The 25,000-nt window shown below is 43.5% G+C and overlaps 2 protein-coding genes across 2 annotated transcripts in view; both read left to right on the plus strand.

Annotated features, from left to right (window-relative positions):
* The window catches only part of lifra (LIF receptor subunit alpha a), a 14,102-nt gene extending 11,268 nt beyond the window's left edge, over positions 1–2,834 (plus strand). Inside the window, exon 18 of the mRNA XM_030792000.1 lies at positions 194–2,834. Coding sequence (XP_030647860.1) covers positions 194–790 — 597 coding nt within the window. The 3' untranslated portion in view covers positions 791–2,834. The remainder of the gene's footprint in view (positions 1–193) is intronic.
* A 540-nt stretch (positions 2,835–3,374) lies between these two features.
* spef2 (sperm flagellar 2) overlaps positions 3,375–25,000 on the plus strand; it is a 44,542-nt gene continuing 22,916 nt past the window's right edge. Inside the window, exons 1-21 of the mRNA XM_030791702.1 lie at positions 3,375–3,432; positions 3,618–3,720; positions 4,014–4,266; positions 4,736–4,906; positions 5,010–5,150; positions 5,642–5,721; positions 5,822–5,990; positions 8,043–8,231; positions 8,553–8,740; positions 10,308–10,473; positions 10,904–11,123; positions 11,345–11,463; positions 12,192–12,276; positions 17,500–17,558; positions 17,720–17,823; positions 20,804–21,057; positions 22,992–23,094; positions 23,348–23,502; positions 24,266–24,358; positions 24,607–24,737; positions 24,851–24,978. Coding sequence (XP_030647562.1) covers positions 3,375–3,432; positions 3,618–3,720; positions 4,014–4,266; positions 4,736–4,906; positions 5,010–5,150; positions 5,642–5,721; positions 5,822–5,990; positions 8,043–8,231; positions 8,553–8,740; positions 10,308–10,473; positions 10,904–11,123; positions 11,345–11,463; positions 12,192–12,276; positions 17,500–17,558; positions 17,720–17,823; positions 20,804–21,057; positions 22,992–23,094; positions 23,348–23,502; positions 24,266–24,358; positions 24,607–24,737; positions 24,851–24,978 — 2,969 coding nt within the window. The remainder of the gene's footprint in view (positions 3,433–3,617; positions 3,721–4,013; positions 4,267–4,735; positions 4,907–5,009; positions 5,151–5,641; positions 5,722–5,821; positions 5,991–8,042; positions 8,232–8,552; positions 8,741–10,307; positions 10,474–10,903; positions 11,124–11,344; positions 11,464–12,191; positions 12,277–17,499; positions 17,559–17,719; positions 17,824–20,803; positions 21,058–22,991; positions 23,095–23,347; positions 23,503–24,265; positions 24,359–24,606; positions 24,738–24,850; positions 24,979–25,000) is intronic.

Genomic DNA, 25,000 nt, shown 5'->3' on the forward strand with positions numbered 1-25,000 from the left:
GTTACTGTAAAGTGTTTGTCTCTTTAGGGGACTCTGTGTGTGTGTGTGTGTGTGTGTGTGTTTGTGTGTATATGTATCTCTCTCTCTCTGTAGTTACTGTAAAGTGTTTGTCTCTTTAGGGGACTGTGTGTGTGTGTGTGTGTGTGTGTGTATCTCTCTCTCTGTAGTTACTGTAAAGTGTTTGTCTCTTTAGGGGACTCTGGATGTGAAGCCATCTCCCCCCAGTATGCTTCAGATTGTGGAGAGTCCAGACTGGGATTCCAGTAAGGATGGGCTGGTGGTGATTCCTGAGGAAGACTCTGATGAAGCTGAAGGCTACGGTGATCAGCCCGTGGATGGAGACTCGGACGAACCTCCTCTCCTCCGCTACTACAACCATGTCATGGATGACCCCCACCCGCCCGACTCGTCCGGCTCCTCCACCAACTCCATCAGCTCCACCCAAACTGATGTCACCTACACAGGGGTCCAGACCTCCTCTTCCTCCTCCTGTGGGGCAGACGCCGCCCAGCCAGACATTCAGCTTGTTGCCGGGGGTTACCGGCCCCAGATGCAGCCCTGCGTGGTTCCTGATGCCGACCCAGAGCCCGCCCCCCCCGGAGGCTTTGCTGGGTATAAACCTCAGTGCTCCTGGAGACAGGACTCTCCAGAGGAGCAGAGCCTGAGTGGATCACTGGGAAGCCCCACCTCCGTCACCTCCTCACAGTTCCTTCTCCCTGATGCATCCGAAGAGGAGGAGCAGCAGCAATCCAACACCTGGTTCCACAACTTCCTCTCTGGAAAATCCTGAAGTTAGCTGGAGATGGCGCTATGCTCGCCTGCCCTCCTCACGTGGGCACTAAGAACCTGTTCAGAGTGTGTGTTTGGGTAAACCATGGCCCGCTTCACTCAGACTGGACGTCACTGAAAATGTTCACGACTACTGATGACACGCACAGCATTGTGGGTTGTCAGGGCGTGGCACGACACACAACACCACTTACTCCAGCGCTGACTGTGTCACTCAGTAACCATGCTGCCTGTTTCTCACAAAAAACACAGTAGTTTTATTTGTCATATTGTGTCTTTTTTGTCCATAATGGACAAATGAGATGCCATCGTTTTATTTGAATAAGCTCAACAATTTCACACACACACACACACACACACAATTCGTAGATTATGAACTAGCCAGATGGGGAATACATTTTCCAGATCATTTCCATAGTCTAATCTGTTCAAACTGATGCCTTGACAAAGGTTCCATCTCAGAGTCACATCACTGTTGGTTTGTATGGGACGTTATTCATGGAACTCAACATAATTGGAAGATAACATGAACCAAAGCCCCTGGACTTGCCTTAACCTTCACCAGGCCGTCAAACTTGTGCACTTTTCTCTGCAGGTCACCGAGGCCAAGGCTGGTTCTCTGAGTTTCATCTGATGTAGCAAAAGGATTGGTGAATGTTCTCTTACTCAATTTGACCAGTTTACAGTTTTAACTGACAGAGTCAAGAAGTCAGACCGACTTAAAAAATGATCAGAAAACTAAAGAGTGATATTTGCGTTCAATTCTGAGGTTTACCCTTAAAATCTGTCTTTTGATGTAAGTAAATTGGAGGCAGCCTGGCTGAACGCTGACCTGCTACTAAATGTCTCTCTTTTCCCCCTGAGCTCCTGTGTCTGCTTCAACCACTAACCCAAAAACTCTCTCTGTGCTTTCTGCCTACTCAGGTTTACAAAAACACGAGAGTGTGTGTGTGTGTGTACCAGCGTGTGTTTTGGTGTTTGTATTTAAATGTAGTCTAAACACAGTAGACTAAACAGGGTGGGTGCAGAACAGGAATGTCCCAGAAGACAGAAGGTGAGAAGACAGATGATCACATGTTTTTGGATATATTGGCATTCTTACACTTTATGAGCCTGACTGATTGAGACTCTGTACACTACTGTGAGAGAGATTTTATGTTGTAATGACTAAAAATGTTTTTCTTTGCAGTTGTATAAATTGGAACTTTTTCCTAAGTAACCTGCTGACATATTTTAATGTTAAACGTAAACTAGTATGCTATTCTGTGTCGAACCTCGCCATTGTCTTCATAACTGTGAAAAGAGAGGCATGAGATTTGGCTTTATTTTGGCCAAGGTATCTGTTTTTGATCTTTGGACAGGAAGTCAGAGAAAATATTCAGTGAGGGAGTGAGCACTCTAAAGTTCCAAAAGGAAGTGCCTTGTGCACAGGGGGCTGAGGCCTCCGCTGAGTCAGAAGGAAACTGAACATTCCGCTGGAACCATGCTGAGACTGGAACCATGCTGAGATTGGAACCATGCTGAGATTGGAACCATGCTGAGATTGGAACCATGCTGAGACTGGATTGTGACATCACTCTTGCTGACGCTCTCGTCTCCTCCTCTCTCGAACCTTTACTGTCCTGGACACTAACGTCCCAGATGGTTCATATAAGAGCCAGTCTTCAATACACTAACCTTCCTTAGACAAAAAATATATATATAATACTAAGTGGTGTATTATAATTGTTTTGCTCTTAGTATAATACCAATAATCAAAATATCATGTGAGCTGAACTTAAATTGTCTGATGCAGTTTGTCATTGAAACCAGCGGACTTCTCCTGTGCTGTGCTTCCATTCCATTGCATGTAATTTATTGTAAATGTTAACATTTAGCTGAATACACTAAATACTAACTATGACATATTAAAGATTTTATGTGTTATGCTAACACACTGAATATATTCTATGTCTGCATGTTACTTTGAAATTATAAACAAAGATTTCTATATGATTACTGGCTACAGTGTGTTCTGTGATTCACCCAGCACCTCCATACTTGGGTATGATCGATTTAACACTCTTAACTGAAGCTGTGCTTTACCATGTTCAGTCTTCAACTGGACAGCCAAGAAGTTCCTTTATCATCGCCAATAAAAAGAAGTGAAGTGATGTGTGCGCGTTTCTTTACTGAATGACATGCTCCGTGATCTCTATCTCGGTCATGTATCTCATATTTTCTCCGTATGATGACTGTATCACACAGGTATTGAAACATAGCAGTCTGTTTACGCTGTAATTGAAACATGATCCAGAGGACTCGGATTTAGTTTACTTTTGGTCCTACAGAGGAACGTGTGTGTGTGTGTGTGTGTGTGTGTGAGAGAGAGAGAGGTAGTGCGTCTTCCGTCTTCCTGACGCGGCGCTTGCGAACCTGCTCAAATTCCATGGTTGCTAAGTTGACTGTTGCCTTGACAACGACACGCTCAAGTAGGGTGTCTTACGTTTTCCTGGGGAGCAATATGAGGATGCTAAACACAAACTTTGGCATTTGACTCGTTTGTTTTGAGTTTATTGACCGCGGTTTGGAATTTGCATGTTAAAATGTCGGACATACTTTGTCGATGGCTGAATTCAGAACTCCGGTTATCTAAAGTCGTCGGTAAGAGAGAGCAAGTGTTTTGCATGATGCTAATGGAAAAGCTATATTAGCAATTTGACTGCTAGCTGTTTTAAACTTATCCTGACATAATATGGCGGACAATGCCAAGTCTAAAAACCGTTGTGTAGCAAGCGTCTTGAGAAATAATAAATGATCAAATAAGATATATTTTTCTCTTTCTGCAGACCCTTGCTCGATCACTAGAGATTTTGCAAATGGATATCTGATTGGTGAGATTCTGAACAAGTACCAACTCCAGGATGACTTCGACCAGTTCTCCAAAAGCAGGTCAGTCAGCTAGTCGACACCTTTCATTAGGTTGGGTTGGCTCTTAACAAATTGTCACTGACCTGGGAAAGAAACGGTCACAGTGACACTGGAAACTCTTCCATTGCCATTGTTGTGGTTTTGCTTGTTTTGGTTTCTTGTGAACACGAGTAATTATTTTAATAGTAAATTCCTATGTAAACTCGGGTTAATTAGCTTTATTTCAGACAACATTATTATTATTATTATTATTATATTATTATATTATTATTATTATTATTATTATTATTATTATTATTTTCGGTTTCTACCAGCACGGCTAATGCAAAGCTGAATAACTTCACACGGATTGAGCCCACGTTGCAGCTGTTGGGAATACCGTTTGACGTGGGCACCGCGCGTGCTTTGATACAGGGCGAGCAGGGCGCCGCCACGCGGCTGCTCTATCAGCTCTTCGTTACCCTGCAGAGGAAGAAAAGGTCCGGCCTCACTGGAACCGCAATGCTAACCATGCTGCCGGCCGCTACTGCCCGTCTGCACCGCTTAGAGAATGACATTTACGCAGAGGTGACCAATGGATATTGCCATTTCAGCAGTTTTTGCATTTATAACAGTCACAGGGCTTAAGATCCAACAGTTTGCAGTGGCTTTAACAGATCTTGTTTATGACTTGTAGAACAACAACACAGATGTATACATAACGTTCATATGAATTATTATTGTCCGTATAACACCCCTCTGAACTCAGAGCCATGTCTCATACTGTCAGTGACGGTGATGACCCTTGTACTGCGCGTAAAAGTAATGTCAGATGTCCTTTGATGCTACACTTCTCCCAAGGGTAGACTAATTTGGTTTTGTTATTATTTCCTTTTATAAATTGTCTGTTATTTTAGCTGTGAGGGTTTCAGACTAAATTTGTGATGAAAGAGTAGTGCTCTTACAGATGGTTGGAATCTAAGCTGTGGACTGTCTTCAGTACAGTGGAATGGGTACATGGATTGTTAAATTTGTTTGTTATTTTTTATCTTTGTAGCAACTGAAAACCGTTGTGAAGCGTGAGGCAGATTTGAAGATGCAGAGGATTGCTCAGAGGTTTGATAAGAAAGGTCAGGAGACATACAGCAGGTCCCTCATGGTGGAACTACAGGAGGAGCAGAAACGGGAGAAGGTTTTTGAAGGAATGAGACTAAAGGACATAGACAAGGTGACAGCTTTTTTTAGTGAGGGAAGTGTTTGCCCTGTATTAGGCATATCATATTGATTACATGACAGCATTTTTGACTATAGCATTGTTTTATCGACTGCAGCACCGGAAAGCACAGAGAAAGCAGCATGAGCTCATGGCCCGTATTCAGTCGGCAGTGGTCCAAATCCCCAAACCTCCTCCAAATCAGACCACCAGAGCTCTGGAGAAACACCAGCAGATCCACAAACAACAGGAAGCTAAGGTCACTTAGGCTATGCACTTTATCACCGACGTATGAGAGAGTCGTCACACTGCAGTGTATACCCTATACGTTGTATTATCAACTAGTTACAGAGTCATTACAGCGCAGCATTTACACTATGCATTATATCATCAACTTACCATAGAGCTATTATACCATTACATTTATGCAACATTACCAAGTTATAACAAAGTCACTACACCAGGACATTTATGCAACATTACCAAGTTATAACAAAGCCACTACACAGGACATTTATGCAACATTACCAAGTTATAACAAAGTCACTAAACCAGGACATTTAGAGTACACACCACACTCACTTTACTGAAGGACATGTAAGCCATCATGTAGTTTCTATGGGGTTCCTTGATTAATGTAGAGGATTTCAGATCATTTTATGAATCATGACAGAACCCCTGCGCTCTGGGTCCTGTTGAGCTGTGTGTAGTCTGCAGCCATGCGTTCTGAAGGGAATTCTCATCTGGCAGAGTGTGCGTCAGGAGATTGCCCAGTTTGAGAAGACCAGAAAGAGGCTCTCACCTGCAGGCTGTGGAGCTTCTGCATTTGGGTATGGATTTCATATGATTCCATACAACACTAAAATCTAGCATCTAGAGTACATATCAACGTGTGTGTGTGTGTGTGTGTGTGTGTGTGACCCTCAGCAGTAGTTTCTCTCCCCATACACTGAATGCTGAGGAGTTAGCTCATGCTAACAGCGCGTACATCCAGAGAATCCGTCAGCGTCTGGAGGAGGACACGGCTGCACGAGAGCACAGAGAGAAGCGGCGACGACACACACTCATAGAGCAGCTACGTGCACACGAGGCTCAGGAGGTGACCAGCATATGCCCTCACACTCACATCACACACAAGGCTCAGGAGGTGACCAGTGGGCCCTCACACTCACATCACACATGGAGTTCACATCCTCAGTAAAAAGTAAAAGACTTTACGTGGACTTTATGACTGTGCGATTTACAGATAACACAGAGGAGACTTTATGTGGGCTTTATGACTGTGCGATTGACAGATAACACAGAGGAGACTTTATGTGGGCTTTATGACTGTGCGATTTACAGATAACACAGAGGAGACTTTATGTGGGCTTTATGACTGTGCGATTGACAGATAACACAGAGGAGACTTTATGTGGGCTTTATGACTGTGCGATTGACAGATAACACAGAGGAGACTTTATGTGGGCTTTATGACTGTGCGATTGACAGATAACACAGAGGAGACTTTATGTGGGCTTTATGACTGTGCGATTGACAGATAACACAGAGGAGACTTTATGTGGGCTTTATGACTGTGCAGTTTTCATGGGTCACATTTTTTGCACAGCTTTAAACAAACTCTGAAATTTAAATCATAACCCACATTTAGGGGTGTAACGGTACATAAAAGTCACGGTTCAGTACGTTTTCGGGACAGTGAAAAAAGACATGCAAAACATTTCTTTTAATTTGTTATGAATTTAACTTGTAAACATATGAACTTGTACAAACTTGTAAACAGTGGCAAACTGTTCACATAAGGAGTGCACATAAAGGCACACACCTTTCTTTCATAAAAAAAAAACACATACCCACGGACAGGGATTATTTAAAAAAAAAAAAAAAAACGAATGTCAGTTAATATTGCTGTAACCTACTAAAAAAACGTAAAGTGTTTCTGAGGGTAATTAGATAAATAATAAGATACAACGCAAGCAGCATTTCTGGGGTCCAAGCAAAAATAAGCTAATTGCCTGGGGGTCTTTAATTTCATGCACTAAAAGTCTGTGAGGAAGACTTTCACAAACCAGTGTTATGAAGAATTTGATGAAAATGCCAGATTTAAGTGGCATATTTGGAGGGTTAAGTATTGTTGGGCCGAGCTCTCAGTAAAGTTTAGCAGGTAGGGGATTGAGCAGGCAAGAGGCTGGTTTGGCAGAGTGCACCAACTTGGACAGCACGTCTAGAGAGAGAGGGTTAAATTGAGTTAAATGGTGCACATCCTGATTAATCTCAGGCGCAGAGACGGAGAGCGTGCAGGCAGGTTGATTTGATAGGCTAATTTGAATATCACCACAAATTAAGTTTATTTTTTGCAAGAAAAAGTCAACAGTTGCCATACTTACAGGGCTGCATCACTGAGCGCATTTTTAATTTTAGTTCCGCACACAGAAATGACGAAGAGAGGGCACACTGTATCTTGTCAAGTATTACTTTATTCGCTAACGTTTCGGTCGACTGAGCATCGGAGCATAAAGGATTTATGCGCGTAGCGTGCCTGTTTAAAGCAAGACTATATTCACTCGGATCGCAACGCGCACCGCACTGAACGTCCTGTTCTGAACGGTACAGGACGTTCCGTTCGGTACATATATCTGTACCGTTACACCCTTACCATAGCCATTAAAACTGGAAAACACTGTTTTATATAACAAGGTGGGCTTGTTAGAAAAATGCAAGTTGCGTCATTGTTAGCAGCTGCAGACAATATAATGTCTTTGCAGTATCTAAGAGTGTAATACAGACAGAGAGAGTGGTGTGGGCTGCATTTGTGACTCTAATATAGACACACATTATAGCGTTAGCCTTATCCGTGAGTGTCATATAAACAGAAAGTGTAGTGTGAGCTGTATCGGTGAGCCTTAGCAGGGTCTGTGTGTAGAGTTAGGGGTGTCAGTGTGTAGTGTTAGTGGTGCTTGTGTGTAGTGTTAGTGGTGTTTGTGTGTAGCATTAGCGGTGTCAGTGTGTAGTGTTAGTGGTGTTTGTGTGTAGCATTAGCGGTGTCAGTGTGTAGTGTTAGTGGTGTTTGTGTGTAGTGTTAGTGGTGTTTGTGTGTAGCATTAGCGGTGTCTGTGTGTTAGCTGTGTGTGTTAATGGAATTGCCCCGTAGGAGAATTTGCGGGAGGAGCAGCTCGTGGAGCGTTTGACGCGGCTGTCCCAGCAGGAGCGGAAGATCGCTGCCCAGCTCCTGCAGGTCCGACAACAGAAGGAAGTTCTGAGGCAAAATCGGATTGTCCGTGAAGAACAGTACCGGGAACAGCGACTGAAAAATTTCCATGAGGCTTTAGAGCGCGAGGCAGTGAGTTAATCCTCCGTGTTTTGGTGATTATTGGCTAAAAATATATAGTGAGAAAATACCCCATGTAGTGTGAACATTTGACCCAGTCACACAAAAATGGAGTCCTAAGAGTACTGAACTGTCTCTATCATCAGTCTGAAACAATAATGTCTCAGAATGTCAACATCCACCCTGTGTCAATGTCCACCCTGTGACAACGTCCACCCTGTGACAACATCCGCTCTAGGGAGGGAAACATTAAAGTGTGTTGTGTTGTACCACGATGGTAATTTATTGAATGAAACTCTGAGTTTGAGTTGAATCTGTTGCCTGCTGTAACAGGCGTTAGCCCGGCATGCAGATCTGGAGCACGCAGAGGAGAGGCAAAGAGAACTGGAGTTACACAACAAAACAGCCGCTGAACGTGCCCTCCAGCGATACAGGAAACACTCTGACATCTGTAAGAACATTCTGGAACAAATCGTGGACCTGGCAACTAAAGCAGGGGAGTACCGGCTCCTCACGGACAAGTACGTATGAAATGGCCAAGACTGCTGGTCTCAGACTAATGTTATGCATGTTATTATAGTTATGAAGTTATGATTGTTATTATTTATCTGTGTTATTTAAAGTTTGATTTGTGAATAAACAGCTCTTTACTGTTCATTTGGAAGGAATTGTGACTGATTGTGCCAGTGCTTTGTTAGGGCTTTAGTGATTTCCATATCAAACATCACATTAAATACTCTCTGACTCACAAGACAGTATCTCTGCATCAAACTGTATGTGATGTGAGGTTTTAAGAGAAGGATTTGGAGAATCAAATTCAAATATCAGATAAATCTTTGATGTGTGAATCTGAGGGTGCTTTCGGATCTGCAGCCTTTAGTCCGTTTGAATCGAACCGTAGCGCGTTTGAATCGAACCGTAGCGCGTTTGACCCTTTGGTTCGGTTCATTTGCGTAGGTCAGAATGCATTAATCGTGCTCAGGTCTGCACCAAAATAATCGGCCTGAGACCCCCAAAGAGAGGTGGTCTCGATCCGCTTCACCTGCGAACTCTGGTAAGAAAGCAACCCGAACCACCCAGGACTGAAACTATCCAATGGCTATGAATGATGGGAATTGAGGGCATTGAATTATGGGTAGGATCGTAAGCCTTTCATTTCTTTAGTTTTTACGACATGCAGCTTGATGAATCGCGGACGGACGCGGACTCACGAGGAGGTGCAGCGTCTCATCGAGATTTGGTCGGATGGCCGTGTAAGCTCACAACTTTCGACAACACACAGGAACACGGAAATCTACTCGCGCTTTAGCAACTGGCTCAAAATGACTTCAGCTACGCTAAGAAAAGAGCTCACGCTTGCCCTCTCTGTTCACATCAGTGCTAAACAGGCGTAGGCCGTGTCACAGACCTGATGGATCTTCTGAAATATTTTCGGCTGATGAGCGAGTCACAGTTCAGGAGGGTTAATGCGCGCCTCCCCCTGAAGCGCCTTGATGTGCGCCCTCAGCGACTCCAGTGCATCAGCACATCGTTTTCCCGTCACAGCCGCGCCTCATTTGCCCAAAGTGATGAATGCAAACGACTTAATGAAACCGAACCGGACCTGCATCACTATGCGACGCTGTAACAGCTGATTCCCTGCTGCAGACCAAAGCAATCGAACTTTACATCTGAAAACGCCCTGAAATTGGCATTGTCTGAAAAGGAACAACTTTTTTTCTTTAGGCCTGGGAAGAAATAAAGTTAAAGCACAGACTTCATATAAGTGAAGTTTACATACTCCATTAAAGTAAAGTTTACATATCCCATCACACTAAAGTTAAAGTTTACAGATGTCATTATAGTCAAGTTTACAGACTACATTAAAGTAGAAAATTACTGACTTCAGTATTTGTCGGTCGCACTAATCCTCTCTAACTGTGTATTTGTGTGTGTGTGTGTGTGTGTGTGTGTGTGCTCGCATGCACATGTTTGTGTGTTTTTGTCTGTGTGCGTGTATGTGTGCATTTTATTTGTTTGTTTGTGTGTGTATGTGTGTGTGTGTGCGTTTTTGTGTGTGTGTGTCTGTGTGTGTGTGTGTGTGTGCAGTCTTGTTCCTGTGAAGTTGATGCGTGAGTGGAAGGAGTTGTTCTTCAGTGCGAAGCCCTTATATGCGAGACCAGCTTTGTCTTTTTCTAATGGAGTCGCTCCAGAACAGGCTGAGGAACTGGAGAAACTGGAGATCCTCAACAACCAGGACTATGAGGAGTATGTGGTGAGTACAGCATTGTCTTATGCACCAAAACAATGTAGTAACACCAAAGGCCTACAGAAATAAAGGTATGTGCGTGTGTGCGCGTGTGTATGTGTGTGTGTGTGTCTGTGTGTGTGCGTGTGTGTGTGTGTTTGGGTGTGTGTATGTGTGTGTGTTTGTCTGTGTATGTGTGTGTTTGGGTGTGTGTGTCTGTGTGCGTGTGTGTGTGTATGTATGTGTGTGTGTGCGTTTGTGTATGTGTGTGTGTTTGTCTGTGTGTGTCTGTGTATGTGTGTGTGTGTCTGTGTATGCGTGTGTGTTTATCTGTGTCTGTGTGTGTGCGTGTGTGTGTGTGTGTGTGTGTGTGTGTGTGTGTGTGTATGCGTGTGTGTTTGTCTGTGTCTGTGTTTGTCTGTGTACCTGTGTGTCTGTGTGTGTGTGTGTGTGTCAGTCCATGACAGGGGAATGGGAGTGGCCAGAGGATGAAGAGAACACAACTCTCCCACTCAACAACAACATCCTGGGTCATGTGATCAGTCGCCTGCAGGACCTGGTCAGCCCCCCCAAACCCTGCACTCCTCCACCCAAATTCCCTCCTTTCACCCTCAGAGCCTGCGTGGTGGGAAAACTCTTCACTGGCAAAACTACCTGCCTGTCCAGAATCGCTCAGGGTATGTCGAACCCATCAGAGAGTTACCGTCTCTATTCTTCCATTGCTCCAGTAGAATATGCTATAATGTACCCTGTAGTATGTTTCATCTGCCCGTGCAGTGATGATCCTGTGAGATATTCGGCTGTCCTGTCCGTTGACTGTGTGCTCCTAACCCTGGGTCACAAGACCAGGATGCCCTCTGTCCTGCACCATGGTTTTATAACTTGGGTTTTTTCTCAGTCCGAGGCATCCGCGTTCTCTCAGATAAAGTTCTGCTCCAGGAGGCGCTGGCAGCGTATGAGGCTGGGGAGAGGAGCGAGGAGGAGAGGAGTGAGGAGGAGAGGAGTGAGGAGGGGGAGGTGAGTGCCTCCTGAAGTGTTAGAAAAGCAGCCTGATAATTCACAGTGCTCTGTCTCTCAGACTAATACTGCACTTTTGTATTCAGACATTCAGCTGAATTCTGTCCTCAGAGTGACTTACACTGACACAGCACTGGGGAGGGAGGCAACCAGTGGTCTCTTGGCCTCTGTGTGTAAAGAGATTGGGGGGGGGTGTTAGAGTGTGTGAGTGAGGAATTATTTAAGATCAATAAGTAAGACTGTTAAGTGTTGTTGGATGGAGAAGTGATTGTGGTGTGTGAGTGAGAGTGTTGTGTTGCTGAGTTGGGTGAAGAGGTGATTGTGGTGTGTGAATGAGAGTGTTGTGTAGCTGAGTTGGATGGAGAAGTGATTATGGTGTGTGAATGAGAGTGTTGTGTTGTTGAGTTGGGTGGAGAGGTGATTGTGGTGTGTGAATGAGAGTGTTGTGTTGTTGAGTTGGGTGGAGAGGTGATTGTGGTGTGTGAATGAGAGTGTTGTGTTGTTGAGTTGGGTGGAGAAGTGATTATGGTGTGTGAGTGAGAGTGTTGTGTTGCTGAGTTGGGTGGAGAAGTGATTATGGTGTGTGAGTGAGAGTGTTGAGTGTTGTTGAGTTGGGTGGAGAGGTGATTGTGGTGTGTGAGTGTTCAGTTAATACTGAGTCAGTGAGATGTCCTGTTTTGGTCTCTTCTCTCCACCATCCTGAATCTGAGCTCTTATCTCTCCTACAGAAGTGTGAGGAGCATTGTGGGTTTCCTCTCAAAGACACAGAATCTGCAGAGAAAGAGTCGGAATCGTCTTCATCCCTGCGTTCAGGTGTGTCTACCTCGTGTTGGTGAAGCAAGCTTATATTGAGAGCTATTGTGTGTGTGTGTGTGTTAATGGAGTGTTGTGATAAGCTGTGTGTGCAAGGGTGGATTTTGTAGTCACAGTGAGTCTGTGTCAGTCACAGTGTATCAGTGTTAGTCACAGTGGGTCTGTGTCAATCACAGTGTATCAGTGTTAGTCACAGTGGGTCTGTGTCAATCACAGTGTATCAGTGTTAGTCACAGTGGGTCTGTGTCAATAACAGTGTATCAGTGTTAGTCACAGTGGGTCTGTGTCAATCACAGTGGGTCAGTGTTAGTCACAGTGAGTCTGTGTCAGTCACAGTGGATCAGCGTTAGTCACAGTGAGTCTGTGTCAGTCACAGTGGGTCAGTGTTAGTCACGTCACAGTGGATTAGTGTGAGTCACAGTGGGTCTATGTCAATCACAGTGGATCAGTGTTAGTCACAGTGGATCAGTGTTAGTCACAGTGAGTCTGTGTCAGTCACAGTGGATCAGTGTTAGTCACAGTGGGTCTGTGTCAATCACAGTGTATCAGTGTTATTCACAGTGGGTCTGTGTCAATAACAGTGTATCAGTGTTATTCACAGTGGGTCTGTGTCAATCACAGTGTATCAGTGTTAGTCACAGTGGGTCTGTGTCAATCACAGTGGATCAGTGTTAGTCACAGTGGGTCTGTGTCAATAACAGTGTATCAGTGTTAGTCACAGTGGGTCTGTGTCAATCACAGTGGGTCAGTGTTAGTCACAGTGAGTCTGTGTCAGTCACAGTGGATCAGCGTTAGTCACAGTGAGTCTGTGTCAGTCACAGTGGGTCAGTGTTAGTCACGTCACAGTGGATTAGTGTGAGTCACAGTGGGTCTATGTCAATCACAGTGGATCAGTGTTAGTCACAGTGAGTCTGTGACAATCACAGTGGATCAGTGTCAGTCACAGTGGGTCTGTGTCAATCACGGTGGGTCAGTGTTAGTCACAGTGGATCAGTGTTACTCACAGTGAGTCTGTGTCAATCACAGTGGATCAGTGTCAGTCACAGTGGGTCTGTGTCAATCACAGTGAGTCTGTGTCAATCACAGTGGGTCAGTGTTAGTCACAGTGGATTAGTGTGAGTCACAGTGGGTCAGTGTTAGTCACAGTGGATTAGTGTGAGTCACAGTGAGTCTATGTCAATCACAGTGGATCAGTGTTAGTCACAGTGAGTCTGTGTCAGTCACAGTGGATCAGTGTTAGTCACAGTGAGTCTGTGTCAATCACAGTGAGTCTGTGTCAATCACAGTGGGTCAGTGTTAGTCACAGTGGATCAGTGTTAGTCACAGTGAGTCTGTGTCAATCACAGTGGATCAGTGTTAGTCACAGTGGGTCTGTGTCAATCACAGTGGATCAGTGTTAGTCACAGTGGGTCTGTGTCAATCACAGTGGATCAGTGTTAGTCACAGTGAGTCTGTGTCAGTCACAGTGGATCAGTGTTAGTCACAGTGAGTCTGTGTCAATCACAGTGGATCAGTGTTAGTCACAGTGGGTCAGTGTTAGTCACAGTGGATTAGTGTGAGTCACAGTGGGTCTATGTCAATCACAGTGGATCAGTGTTAGTCACAGTGAGTCTGTGTCAGTCACAGTGGATCAGTGTTAGTCACAGTGAGTCTGTGTCAATCACAGTGAGTCTGTGTCAATCACAGTGGGTCAGTGTTAGTCACAGTGGATCAGTGTTAGTCACAGTGAGTCTGTGTCAATCACAGTGGATCAGTGTTAGTCACAGTGGGTCTGTGTCAATCACAGTGGGTCTGTGTCCATCACAGTGGGTCTGTGTCCATCACAGTGGGTCAGTGTTAGTCACAGTGGATTAGTGTGAGTCACAGTGGGTCTATGTCAGTCACAGTGGATCAGTGTTAGTCACGGTGAGTCTGTGTCAGTCACAGTGGATCAGTGTTAGTCACAGTGAGTCTGTGTCAGTCACAGTGGATCGCTCTCCCGTCCTCTCACATCCTCTCTCTAATCCTCTCAGAAAATAAGTTACAAGTTTTGGCATTTTTATGCGTTTTCTCAAGTTTCTCAAGCTTTTGATTTCCTCATTGGACCAAATTGAATAATTAAACACTTCGTCTGCTCCTGCCACCGCGACTCATTCTGCTGGTTCTTTTTCTTCTTCTGTTGTTTAATGAGTGACGATAGCCTGCCTCAACTTCCCTTAATTGGTCCGAAACTCTGTCCGTCCAAAAAAAGTGTTTTCATACTGCAAACGAACTGGACCGAGACAACCTCTTTTGGTAGGACCAAATTTTGGTCCTTTGGTCCGGACCGTGGTCCGAGGCACCTTTCAAGCCTGCTCTTTTGGTTCGGACCAAACTGAAAAGTCTGAAGGTCCGGACCAATCAGGGTAGGTGTGAAAGCACCCTTAGTCACAGTGGATCTGTGTTACTCACAATGGATCTAGGCCTGTAACAATTATTTAATAATTGTCCAACCTCAGTTTTCGATGTGATCATAGTTTCTTTGTTGAATCACAGTTAAATCAGTGTTTTGTAATGAGATGGGTCAAAGCATGGTGACACTTTTGTTTGCATCCATCAAACACGTTTCCAATGCCTGCGTGCACCCTGTAGTGCGACAGAACAGTAGCTGTCCTATCAGAGGACGCCCCACCCACATTGATTTACAGTTGCAAAGTCAAGCTGGCCTTCGAAAGTTAGAGATCCAAACAGAATTGGGCAGTTTCATGAGAAGCAGTGATGTACCTCTGAGAAATGCCCTTAACATTAAACTGATACTTATACATTGGTTTACACGGTCCTGTCAAAATGTGAGGAGTCTGCAAGCCTAACTGAGTTCAGCTAAACTACGATTGGACAGTCGGTCATCTAGGGAGGGATTAGACTGTCAGGCTGCTGTTAGCTACAGCATCGGTTTGACACCAGATGTGGCAGATATACCCACTGTGACAGTAGCTTACATTCAGTAGAGAGAGGGGCAGAATAAATGACGCGAGATGGAGCTTGTTTCAAAACGTAACACGATTTCACCGTTTTGGGGTCATTTTGGATTGCGATAATGAAGAGGCGTGGTTTACTTCATAGGCTGTGTACTTGTGTTATTACATTATCTGGGTCACGTAACAGTGAAATAACCAAAAGATGTATCCTGGGATTAATTCAAAACTTTAATTTGTTTAAAAATGAATAAATAAATAAATATTTAAAAAATTTGACCGAAAGAGACAATTATATTGTTCATTGCAATTATTTCTGAGACAATTAATTGTACAGCAACATTTGAAATTGTTACAGCTCTAAATGGGTCTTTGTTAGTCACAGTGGGTCTGTGTTAGTCACAGTGGGTCTGTGTTAGTCACAATGGGTCTGTGTCAGTCACAGTGGGTCTGTGTTAGTCACAATGGGTCTGTGTTAGTCACAGTGGATCAGTGTTAGTCACAATGGGTCTGTGTTAGTCACAGTGGATCAGTGTTAGTCACAGTGAGTCTGTGTCAGTCACAGTGGATCTGTGTTAGTCACAGTGGATCAGTGTTAGTCACAATGGGTCTGTGTTAGTCACAATGGGTCTGTGTTAGTCACAGTAGAAGTAATGCATTTGTGTCTGTGTGTAATTATTGTGTGTGGTTTTCTGACGTAAATGCAAAAGTTCAGCTCAGTGTGTTTGTGTATCAGTTAATGTTGTGAGGGAGAGAGACAGGTTGTTTGAGTGGTGTTTGTGTGTCAGTGGAGTGTTGTGTTAATGTTGTGAGAGAGAGAGAGAGAGAGAGAGAGACAGGTTGTTTGAACGGTGTTTGTGTGTCAGTAGAATGTTGTGTTAATGTTGTGAGAGAGAGAGACAGGTTGTTTGAGTGGTGTTTGTGTGTCAGTGGAGTGTTGTGTTAATGTTGTGAGAGAGAGAGAGAGAGAGACAGGTTGTTTGAACGGTGTTTGTGTGTCAGTAGAATGTTGTGTTAATGTTGTGAGAGAGAGAGAGAGAGAGAGAGACAGGTTGTTTGAGTGGTGTTTGTGTGTCAGTGGAGTGTTGTGTTAATGTTGTGAGAGAGAGAGAGAGACAGGTTGTTTGAACGGTGTTTGTGTGTCAGTAGAATGTTGTGTTAATGTTGTGAGACAGAGAGAGAGAGGTTGTTTGAGTGGTCTTATGTGTGCTTGTGTGTCAGTGGAGTGTTGTGTTAGTGCTGTTAGAGAGAGACAGGTTGTTTGAGTGGTCTTATGTGTGTTTGTGTGTCAGTGGAGTGTTGTGTTAGTGCTGTGAGAGAGAGACAGGTTGTTTGAGACAGAGAGAGAGAGGTTGTTTGAGTGGTCTTATGTGTGTTTGTGTGTCAGTGGAGTGTTGTGTTAGTGCTGTGAGAGAGAGAGACAGGTTGTTTGAGTGGTCTTATGTGTGTTTGTGTGTCAGTGGAGTGTTGTGTTAGTGCTGTTAGAGAATGACAGGTTGTTTGAGTGGTCTTATGTGTGTTTGTGTGTCAGTGGAGTGTTGTGTTAGTGCTGTGAGAGAGAGACAGGTTGTTTGAGACAGAGAGAGAGAGGTTGTTTGAGTGGTTTTATGTGTGCTTGTGTGTCAGTGGAGTGTTGTGTTAGTGCTGTTAGAGAGTGACAGGTTGTTTGAGTGGTCTTATGTGTGTTTGTGTGTCAGTGGAGTGTTGTGTTAGTGCTGTTAGAGAGAGACAGGTTGTTTGAGTGGTCTTATGTGTGTTTGTGTGTCAGTGGAGTGTTGTGTTAGTGCTGTGAGAGAGAGACAGGTTGTTTGAGACAGAGAGAGAGAGGTTGTTTGAGTGGTTTTATGTGTGCTTGTGTGTCAGTGGAGTGTTGTGTTAGTGCTGTTAGAGAGTGACAGGTTGTTTGAGTGGTCTTATGTGTGTTTGTGTGTCAGTGGAGTGTTGTGTTAGTGCTGTTAGAGAGAGACAGGTTGTTTGAGTGGTCTTATGTGTGTTTGTGTGTCAGTGGAGTGTTGTGTTAGTGCTGTGAGAGAGAGACAGATTGTTTGAGTGGTCTTATGTGTGTTTGTGTGTCAGTGGAGTGTTGTGTTAGTGCTGTTAGAGAGTGACAGGTTGCTTGAGTGGTCTTATGTGTGTTTGTGTGTCAGTGGAGTGTTGTGTTAGTGCTGTTAGAGAGAGACAGGTTGTTTGAGTGGTCTTATGTGTGTTTGTGTTTCAGTGGAGTGTTGTGTTAGTGCTGTTAGAGAGTGACAGGTTGTTTGAGTGGTCTCCTGTGTTTTTGTTTTGCCAGGTCTTGTCACACAGGAGATGCTGCAGCCAGAAACAGTGAAACAAGGGCCCGTGGCTAAAGTAAACACACTCACACACACTTTGATCTCAAACCAAACACTGTAGGAGAAACACCTGTCTAGTAGACACATATATTTCACATATATATGACATGCACACATATACACACACATACACTATCTCTTTGGCCTGACACATATCCAGAACCTGTTGTTTCCCAGCTGTCTGTGCGTGCTGAGCGTGGAGCTGAAGTGGAGAGAATTCTCCGGAAAGGAGAAGCTATTCCTGATGAACTGCTCATTGACATTGTTGTCGACGCTATCAGGTGACATCAAACTCCTATAGCACCCCAAGTTGATTTTTGAGAATATTTCCCATCCAAAAATATTTGCCTCCCATTGCTATCGGATATCAGAACGTACAGATAAGGTACTGTACTGATATACATCTCTCATATACATATAACATACTGTACTCATATACATCTCTAATATACATATAACATACTGTACTCATATACATCTCTCATATACAGATAACATACTGTACTCATATACATCTCTCATATACAGATAACATACTGTACTCATATACATCTCTAATATACAGGTAACATACTGTACTGATATACATCTCTAATGTACAGGTAACATACTGTACTGATATACATCTCTAATATACATATAACATACTGTACTCATATACATCTCTCATATACATATAACATACTGTACTGATATACATCTCTCATATACAGATAACATACTGTACTCATATACATCTCTCATATACATATAACATACTGTACTCATATACATCTCTCATATACATATAACATACTGTACTCATATACATCTCTAATATACAGGTAACATACTGTACTCATATACATCTCTAATGTACAGGTAACATACTGTACTCATATACATCTCTAATATACAGGTAACATACTGTACTGATATACATCTCTAATGTACAGGTAACATACTGTACTCATATACATCTCTCATATACATATAACATACTGTACTCATATACATCTCTAATATACAGATAACATACTGTACTCATATACATCTCTAATATACAGATGACATACTGTACTCATATACATCTCTAATATACAGGTAACATACTGTACTCATATACATCTCTCATATACATATAACATACTGTACTCATATACATCTCTAATATACAGATAACATACTGTACTCATATACATCTCTAATATACATATAACATACTGTACTCATATGCATCTCTCATATACAGATGACATACTGTACTCATATACATCTCTAATATACAGGTAACATACTGTACTCATATACATCTCTAATATACAGATGATCAGCTCATTACTGTGTCCACACCATGTGATACTGAAACACTGTAATATCTCACAGCCTGCTGCCTGCAGCCCTGTGAATCAGAGGGGCCCAGATCCAGTCTTGGAGAGCCAATGTACTGCTGCCTTTTGTTTTTACCTCTCGATTAGATGCTGATTTTTACCTGGAAAACAGGTGTGTGTGCTCTTCAGCCAGTCAGAGGCCTTCCCTGCGGTCAAGTAGTCAAAAACATTACATCCTATGTCCTTTTCTAACCACACCACTTTTCCTTGACCTTGATGGAAAACGCCATGTGGTCAAGGAAAATTGTGAAGCAAAATTCATAAGGACTTCATTCATAAGACAACCACAGTGCTAAGAGAATCCGACTGCACTTACACTAGGCTACGTAATTATGCAACGGGGATGTCATTGACGTGGGTTTGCAGTGGTGAAACTACAATGTCCGAAGATGGACCACTAAAAACGCGTCATAGATACTCTGCCCTGTGGATTCTTACCATGTTGATTCATTCAGGTTATATAAACGTGGTGTAAAACCCCATGAAAAATATTACTTCATTACCAAGGTTGGAATTGGAATAAGAAAAGAAATATAGGCTACCAGTGTCTAAAGTGAAATGAAATGGTCGTCACATTGAGAACGGTTGCTCACACTCACCCTCCTGTCCACTCATATTTATCGACATGAATCTCAATTAGTATGATTGTATGGAAATAATTGTTAGATCTATGCAAGAAAACCATAACATGTTAGGCCTACAAATCTACTACTGTACATTTCATCATATAACAATCAGACAGTGCTTAGATATCTATCTAATCGTTATAAAAAAAAAACCCGGGTTCTTTTAGAGATTTTGTACCCCTTTTGCACAGTAATTAACAAAAAACAAACCCTGAAATGACACCACAGCACTCTGTGAAGCTGAACTAATATAATATTCCACGGAATAATCCCTTGACAAGATATGAAAAAACAACACGAAACCCAAATAAATCCACATTCATCAACCAAACAAGCCATGTGTCTTATGTAAGTCCAATGGGTAAAATGTGTTGTGAGCGGCGGGGAGTCCGTATGTCCACAAGTTCGTTCAATCTTCGATTAAAAAAAGAACAACTCAAGTTTGGCCAAACAAGAACGGGAAAAATCCAGTAGCACCAGGTAAATTCCCAAAAAGCTCACGAAAAAGAGAAACAAAGAAGGAACGCTCTCACCCGATTGGTGGCGACTTCTGCTACTCCATAAATCAGGAATGAGTCCTCCATCCGTCGTCCGAGTCATTTTCCCTGTAGATTCCCTTGTAATCCACTCGTTTTTACACGCCATTCGTCCCTTTTTCTCGCTTTTTTCTCCTTCTTCTCCCTGGACGTCCTCCGTTTCCTCCCTTCTGATTTCACGCCGCTCTCCCCTCGTCTTCCCTTTTTAATGCTTCACATTTCATCGTATTTTTTTATCACAGTTACTCTTTCATCATGACACTGTCACAATCATTCTTAAGTTTCACACCACTGAATTAAACCTGTCATCTGGCTAAAATCTCCTGTCGGTCATGTTGATCATTAGTTTTTGTGAACGGCTGAATGGAGTTGTGGGACAGCTGTATCTCCTTTCCTTTGGTAAAGGATGGTCCAGTGGACCCTATGCTAAAGGAGATAGGAACGGAAGTATTGAAGCACCTTTCCTTAGAATTTAGAGAATTCGACCAGCTCTTATCATGGCTGCCACTTAGATACCTCTGGGTCATTTCACCCAGTTAGGAACCTTCCTAAGCTAAAAGGACTGTTCGCCCATAGCCCATGTGTAGTTGTTTTACGGGAAAGGCAGGTGGATCTTGGTGTTCCAGGACTGGATTTTAGCACCTCTGCTCTGAATCACCAATTAAATGGAATTAAATCATATTAAACTAAATGCAGTGAAATGTAATTGAATCAAATTGAATTGAGCAGGAGGCTCCCTGCTGGCGCGGGCTGGATCTTGGACGGGTTTCCAGTGAGTGTGAGGCAGGCCAAGCTGCTGGAGAGGGCGCTGACTGGTACTGACCCTGATAAAGCCCTTCAGAAGAGGCGGAGCTGCAGGTCAAGCCTGACCATTAATAGGCCAGTCCCGAGAGAGGCCACGCCTCCAGCGCCAGCATTGGATCTGATTGTGTTTTTGGACATGTCTGATGAGCAAGTTCTGAAGCGAGCTGCCAAACACAACTGTGAGTTCTGAAATGTTTACTTTTTCCTGTTTATATTTACTTTTTCCTGTTTATATTTACTTTTTCCTGTTTGTATTTACTTGGTTCATATTTTGGTTCTGTATTTACTATAGGAGAGACTAAATTCAGCGTGCATTATTATTCCGTGCAAATCCAGTCACCTGTGTGCTGAAACTTCCCCTCAAACTAGTGATTACATTGTATTAAAAAATTAACCCAGAACTTACTAACTTGCCAATCAAATGAAGCAGAGCAGCTAGGCTACCTACACTGCCCTGTGTACTACAGCTGATAAAGGTGATTACTGTGTTAACACTGTACTACGGCTGATAAAGGTGACTGTGTTAACACTGTACTATGGCTGATAAAGGTGACTGTGTTAACATTGTACTACGGCTGATAAAGGTGACTGTGTTAACACTGTACTACAGCTGATAAAGGTGACTGTGTTAACACTGTACTACAGCTGATAAAGGTGATTACTGTGTTAACACTGTACTACGGCTGATAAAGGTGACTGTGTTAACACTGTGTACTACGGCTGATAAAGGTGACTGTGTTAACACTGTACTACGGCTGATAAAGGTGACTGTGTTAACACTGTACTACGGCTGATAAAGGTGACTGTGTTAACACTGTGTACTACGGCTGATAAAGGTGACTGTGTTAACACTGTACTACGGCTGATAAAGGTGACTGTGTTAACACTGTACTACGGCTGATAAAGGTGACTGTGTTAACACTGTACTACGGCTGATAAAGGTGACTGTGTTAACACTGTACTACAGCTGATAAAGGTGACTGTGTTAACACTGTACTACGGCTGATAGAGGTGACTGTGTTAACACTGTACTACGGCTGATAAAGGTGACTGTGTTAACACTGTACTACAGCTGATAAAGGTGACTGTGTTAACACTGTACTACAGCTGATAAAGGTGACTGTGTTAACACTGTGAACTATGGCTGATAAAGGTGACTGTGTTAACACTGTACTATGGCTGATAAAGGTGACTGTGTTAACACTGTGAACTATGGCTGATAAAGGTGACTGTGTTAACACTGTACTACGGCTGATAAAGGTGACTGTGTTAACACTGTGAACTATGGCTGATAAAGGTGACTGTGTTAACACTGTACTACGGCTGATAAAGGTGACTGTGTTAACACTGTACTACAGCTGATAAATGTGACTGTGTTAACACTGTACTACGGCTGATGAAGGTGACTGTGTTAACACTGTACTATGGCTGATAAAGGTGACTGTGTTAACATTGTACTACGGCTGATAAAGGTGACTGTGTTAACACTGTGAACTATGGCTGATAAAGGTGACTGTGTTAACACTGTGTACTATGGCTGATAAAGGTGACTGTGTTAACACTGTGTACTACGGCTGATAAAGGTGACTGTGTTAACACTGTACTACGGCTGATGAAGGTGACTGTGTTAACACTGTACTATGGCTGATAAAGGTGACTGTGTTAACATTGTACTACGGCTGATAAAGGTGACTGTGTTAACACTGTACTACGGCTGATAAAGGTGACTGTGTTAACACTGTGAACTATGGCTGATAAAGGTGACTGTGTTAACACTGTGTACTACGGCTGATAAAGGTGACTGTGTTAACACTGTGAACTATGGCTGATAAAGGTGACTGTGTTAACACTGTACTACGGCTGATAAAGGTGACTGTGTTAACACTGTGAACTATGGCTGATAAAGGTGACTGTGTTAACACTGTACTATGGCTGATAAAGGTGACTGTGTTAACACTGTACTACGGCTGATAAAGGTGACTGTGTTAACACTGTGAACTATGGCTGATAAAGGTGACTGTGTTAACACTGTGTACTACGGCTGATAAAGGTGACTGTGTTAACACTGTGTACTACGGCTGATAAAGGTGACTGTGTTAACACTGTGTGTCAGATGAAGAGAAGATTTCTAATCCGAATGAGGAGGTGGTGAGTCCAGGGGCGCAGGTTCTCCCACCGTCAGACGTGAGCACAGAGAAACAACAGATTCAGCACAGGTTAGCACAACTCTTCTGTGAGGCACTGTAACTGTGTGAACCACACCATGACTAGAATAACTCCAGATATGTGTGTGAACTGATTGCATTTGTTGACCAGTGACCGTCGAGAGTTTTGAGTTTGACTTGTAGTTGGTCAGTTTCATCAAATGTAGTGATTTTCTAGTCTTTCTACCTTCACAGTGGTCAGATGCTGAAGTGACCATGAGAGGTCTAATCAGACGCTTTGTGTAATTTGTTGTTCGCTTTACAGAATCGCAGAGTTTCAGGACACTTGGCCCAAGCTGGAGAAGTGGCTGTCCAGCAGACAGGTTGTGTTGAAGAGGGTGTGGGCTGAGGTGGAGGAGGACGCCCTCTGCAGGACGGTTGAAGCCGTTCTCAGCGACGCCATGACTACCACTGGCACAGGTATCATAATGTCACTCAGGCCTAATTCTCAAACACCGTATCGCAAGCGCTGCCTGCTTTAACTGGGTTTGCTTTAACTGGCCGTGCTTCAACTGGGGTGTGCTGCACTGGGAAGGCTTTAACTGGGTTTGCTTTAACTGGCCGTGCTGTACTGGGAAGGCTTTAACTGGCTTTGCTTTAACTGGGTTTGCTTTAACTGGTTTTGCTTTAACTGGGTGTGCCATTGGTCAGTTTCAGAAGTTCCAGAGGATGGTAGAATCATTGTTTCAGACCCCACCTCCATCACAGCTCCACCCCTTAACCAGCCTCCACAGCCAATAAATACAGAATCTAGCTTAGTCCCGCACACTGATGGGCTCTCAGGTAAACACACACACTGTGGCTGTGCACAGCAGGTAAACACACACACTGATGGGCTCTCAGGTAAACACACACACTGTAGCTGAGCACAGCAGGTAAACACACACACTGATGGGCTCTCAGGTAAACACACACACTGTAGCCGAGCACAGCAGGTAAACACACACACTGTAGCCGAGCACAGCAGTGACATCAAAAAGTCCAACAGTCGTTCCCTGAAGGACATTCCTTTGCATCAAGGTCAATACAGTTCAGTGTGATACTTTTCAATTAAACAAATTTTACCACACCTTAAAACATCCCGACATTAGGTCAGGGAGTCATAGAAAAGACCATGCCATGAAATACACACACACACACACTCATTCCTCATTTGAATTTGTAGGACCCAATACTCATGTAGATAAGGCAGAAGACAACAGAGCTCAGAATGCAGAGTCAGTGGAAGAGGAGGAGACGCACTGTAAACCAGTTAAGCCAGGATCAGAAGCCACAGGTCAGCAACATAATTACGAAGACGTGAATAACAAACTTCTGATATTTACCACTGAACTGACTCTGTTTCAGACCTGCCAGAGTTCTTTAGTGAATAACAAGTTTGTTTAAATTTACATGTATTCAGTTTGTTTTGGTAGCTGATGGTTTTATGGTGTGTGTGTGTGTGCGTGTGTGTGTGTTTGTGTGTGTGTGTGTGTGTGTGTGTGTGCGTGTGTTTGGGTGTGTGTGTGTGGGTGTGGCTTGTAGATGGGGCTCTGGGTCAGTCCAGAAGGATGTCTGTATCAAAAGTCTCTGCTGGCACCTGCCCTCCTGAAGAAGCTCCCATCTCCACACCAGGCTCTGCCAACTGGGCTTATGTCAACGAGCCTCTGCCCAGGGTAGATACAGAGACAGTATTTCTCTCTCTCTCTCTCTCGCTCTCTTTACCATCTTATCGGTTCCCACTTATGTGGAAGTTTAACTGTTTCATGTAAATTTGATCTGTCCATAGGAAATCCCGGAATATCTAGTTCCACACTGGGAGAATGTTTGTGACGCTTACGTTAGTAACACAAGGAGAGTCATGCAGAATTTACGCAGCGAGCGGGATCTGATCATCCAGCATCTTTATAACATCAGGTGAGGAACAGTCACATTCACC

This window comes from Chanos chanos, chromosome 14, assembly GCF_902362185.1.
Source record: "Chanos chanos chromosome 14, fChaCha1.1, whole genome shotgun sequence".
In the NCBI taxonomy this organism is placed as follows: Eukaryota; Metazoa; Chordata; class Actinopteri; order Gonorynchiformes; family Chanidae; genus Chanos; species Chanos chanos.